Consider the following 3967-nt stretch of genomic DNA (forward strand, 5'->3'; position numbering starts at 1 on the left):
TGCTGTCCCCTGGGTCCACCCCGTGCTGACCTTTCCTCCAGTTGTGACTCTGCTCCTCGCCCTGAAGCAGCATCGGGGCTCCCCGGGTGCCCCGTGAGGGCAGGGGGCGATGGCCCATGGGGGATGCTCCTGCCCTCGGCACCTCAAAGGCCCCATTTTCCCCCTTCTGCCCCATGTGAAGCCCTGTGGCCCTGGGGGGACGCCCCGATCACGGGTGCCAGCCCGACCCCGGGGGCAGCTACCACAAGGGGGACCCCACGGGGGCCTGGGGGGCTGGCCAGCGCCCCGGCACAGCCCGGGGCTTGTCTTTAGGTTCCTTCACCCGTCTGTCTGGGGGTCATGCTGGCAGCAGCTGCGAGCCACCAAAACCCATCGCACCCTCGCGCGGGGAGAACAGACCCCCTTTGTCTGGGGGTGACGGGGGCACCTGTCCCGGCTGACAAAGAGCTCCTTGACTGCGCCAACAGCCCCGGGGCTGCAGGCCCTGCACATCCTCCTGCGGCTTTTTGACGGGGGTTTTGTAACAGGTTTTCCTCCCCGTCTCTCCTCGAGTGCTGCGGGTGGTGGTTCCTGGATGGACTTTTATCAGTGCTGTTGAAACGGTGCTTTGCTGGCAGCTCTGGGCAAAGTCCCCGCCGGGGTGGAAGAAGAGGTGGGAGCCTGGCCGGCATGGGGATGGAGGGGGGCATGCTGGGGGGTGGCCTCACCCCAGGCAATCTGCTCACGCAATGAGCTGGGGATCCCTGCAGCCCACCCACCCCTTCCTTGCCCCAAAGGGTCACCCCAGCCTGGCCCTGTGCCTGCTGGTGGCTGGTTGCCCAGCGGGACATCTGGCCGGGGCCACCAGAGTTGCTGGGAGCAAGAGGTCATGTGCTGGATGCTCAGGCGCCTTCCTGACATTAGGACTTGGGGGTTTCTTTCTGCCCCTGAGGTCCTTGGAGACTGCTTCAGCCTTGGGGTGGGATGGGGTGCTTGGCCCTGGCTTGCTCCTGGTGTTACCCCATCCCAAATGGGCTGCTCCTGCCTGCCATGGGGGGAGCTGAGAATCTCCTCGGGTCTCTCCTCGATGGGGAGCTGTGCTCTCCAGCCTAGGTCACCCCAGCCTGGCCCGACGCCTGGCTTCTGCCTTGGATGGAAGCCCAAGGAGCTGTGTTTGGATAAATGGGAAGATACAGGGTCACAACACTTAGAGATGCTGGAGTCGGGGGCTGTCATCTCCAGCACATGTCCAGAGCTGCAGCCACCGCTGTGCGCAGCTGGCCGGGCTCCTGGCCAGGGCTGCAAGTGCTGGGGCCATGGTAGGAGCAACCTGCTGACGGAGCGGGGCTCGGGGCCATCTCATCAGTGGCTGTTTCCTTCCCCCGCAGAGCTCCCAGAGGATTGCCACCAGCTCTTCCTGGCCGGGCAGCAAAGCAGTGGTGTTTTCCAGGTGCAGCCTGCAGGGTCTCAGCCCTTCAAAGTCTACTGTGACATGACCGCAGGTAAAGCAGTGGAGATGTCCTGCAGCACTCTGCGTGATGGCCTTGCAAAGGGTAACCCCAAGTGACCGTGTTTTTCCTGCCCACAGAAGGTGGCTGGACAGTGATCCAGAGGCGCACAGATGGGTCTGTGGACTTTGACCAGCTTTGGGATGCCTACAAGAATGGCTTTGGAGACCTTCGTGGTAGGTGGATGATGGTGTTTATCTTCTCTTTGTGGGATAAGCTATACCGTAGCAGAAGTTATTCCCCCTTGCTGGCCCCTGGAGATCTCTAAGTGCCAGAGCACAGCGTTGGGCTGAGGAGGGGGGACACTGCTTGCAGAGCAAGAGTCCTTGGTCTTCCTGACTTGTCCTGCAGGTGCTCAACAGCGATTCAAATGCTGCAGTGTCCTGGGTTGTCCCTGTTTGTCTCTGAAGCCTTGTTTATGTGTCTGCTTTTCACGGCATGTTTGTGTCCGCATAGCCAATACAATGTGTCTTGTTTCAGGGGACTTCTGGCTGGGCCTGGAGAAGATCCATCACCTTGTCCAAGAGGGGAGATATGATCTCCTGATTGAGCTGGAAGACTGGGAGGGAAATTCCCAGGTGGTTCAGTTTGTCTTCAGCCTTGGTGGTGAGAGCACAGCCTACACGCTCAATCTGCTGGGGCCTCTGTCTGGAGAGCTGGAAAACGCCATCGGGGACTTCAGGCAGCTGCCCTTCTCCACTCGGGATCGTGACCACGACCTCAAAGCTGACACAAACTGTGCCAAACACCTCTCAGGTCAGTACGAGCTCTTCCTTCCCAGTGGTGAACACTTTTCCTTCAGCCCTGTGCTGTCTGGTGGTGGCCATGAGTGGGACAGTGACCCTGCAGGACTGGACACTGTTGGTGTTGACCCCGGCTTGTCCCCTGCCTCCCTGGGAAAGCTGCATCCTTGGGAGGAGCCGTGCAGGGAACCGGGGGGAAGCTGAAACCAGGAGGGGCTCATGATTCAGGTCTTGGCCCAGGCATCTGTCCTCGCAACAGCTTTGCTGGCTGCCACCTTGCTTGGAAACCTTTCAAGCGAAGCAGAGGCCGGTCCCCAGGCCAGAGATGGGGCTGCTGAAGGGTTTTGAGGGGGTTTTGCATGCAAGAAAAAGCAACAGGGATTTGCAGACTCATCCTGAAGTCATATAGAATCAGTGCAAAGGTTTCCCAGAGCATGGGACTCCTCCCGTGTGTATGAGGTGGCCTTGTAAGGTTCTGAAGCCCTGGAGAAGTGCGGAAAATAGGGACAGCAGCTGCCTTGAATCTGGGTTTGTTTTCTGTCTGGAAGTGCTGTGGATTAAACCTGTCTTTGCGTTGCCTTGGTAGGTGGCTGGTGGTTCAGCACTTGTGGCCATGCCAACCTCAACGGGAAGTACTTCCGCTCCATCCCCCGCCAGAGGCACGAGCGCAAGCAGGGCATCTTCTGGAAGACATGGAAAGGCAGGTATTACCCGCTGAAGTCAACCATCATGAAAATCCAACCCGCAGCACTGGAGGCAGAGCCCTAAAGCTGCCACTTGACACTTGACCTTCTCTGTGGAGCACAGACCTGAGCTCCATCACTTGGTGTTTACAGAAGACAAACCCACCCTCCCCGGGCAGTCCCCTGAGGAGTATTTCTCTTGGCTAGCAGCCCTTTAGTGGCCTGACACAGCTCCTTGCTGTAAGTAAAACAGCTCCATGTTGCTGAAACCCCTGGATGGGTGCTCCCAAACCAGAAGAGGAGCCACCAGCAGGGAGATCCACCTCCAGAGCATGCACAAGGGTCTTCCAACCTGCCACATGCTGCTGCAGCAAGTTCAAGTTGTCTGGTGCTTTCTGTCCCGTCTGATCACTTCTGTGCTGGTTTTGATGAGCTGGGGCTGGGGGGAAGGGGAGCACGTGAAGTGTTTCACTACCCTGGACCCAAGCATTGGGTATGGAGCCTTGCTGTTTCCCGTCTCACTGTTCCCAAATGATGTCCTCTGCACCCTCTTGTGAAAGCCCCCAGAGCCTCCTTCCCTGTGGGGCTGTGAGCCTCGGGCAGCTCCATGTGCACAGCCCCTGCTCCGGTGACTTCAACCCACTGAGAATATGGGCTTGGTGGGAAGGCTGAAGGACACCCTGGGCAGAAGGGGACCTCAGGCTCACTTGGCCTTCCCTGGCTCCCACAGCTTCAAAGCCCTGTGTTTGTGGCTGGGCTGGCATTTGCTGGGAGCTGGGGAAACCGCTTCCCGCTCCAGGAGCCGATGGGTGGGATCCTGCACCTAGTTGCAGGAGGGCCAGATCCTGGAGGGGCTGAGTCTTAAGCTCTGCCTGGAGCCTACCAGTGTTGCTGGGGGTGGTTAGGACAAGCACTAGGACAGCACGGGTATGGAGCAGTGACTGTCCCTGGGCAGGACCAGCCCTGCTGTCAGCTGTAAATCCCCCCGGAGCGCTGCCTGCCCCCAACAGCCTCCCCGTACTTTGCGGAGTGAACAGCACCATCCCACATGCGT

General features: G+C 59.3%; 1 protein-coding gene across 1 annotated transcript; it reads left to right on the forward strand.

Moving 5' to 3' along the window:
* Positions 1-1367: 1367 nt before the first annotated feature.
* Positions 1368-2998, forward strand: ANGPTL4 (angiopoietin like 4; the record flags this gene model as incomplete). The annotated part of the gene is made up of 4 exons (XM_009638876.2): positions 1368-1481; positions 1568-1663; positions 1968-2243; positions 2817-2998. Coding segments are annotated over 4 exons (668 nt in total), but the record flags the coding sequence as incomplete, so codon positions are not given.
* Positions 2999-3967: the final 969 nt, after the last annotated feature.

This window comes from Egretta garzetta, unplaced genomic scaffold (assembly GCF_000687185.1).
Source record: "Egretta garzetta isolate BGI_Z169 unplaced genomic scaffold, ASM68718v1 scaffold345, whole genome shotgun sequence".
Classification (NCBI taxonomy): domain Eukaryota; kingdom Metazoa; phylum Chordata; class Aves; order Pelecaniformes; family Ardeidae; genus Egretta; species Egretta garzetta.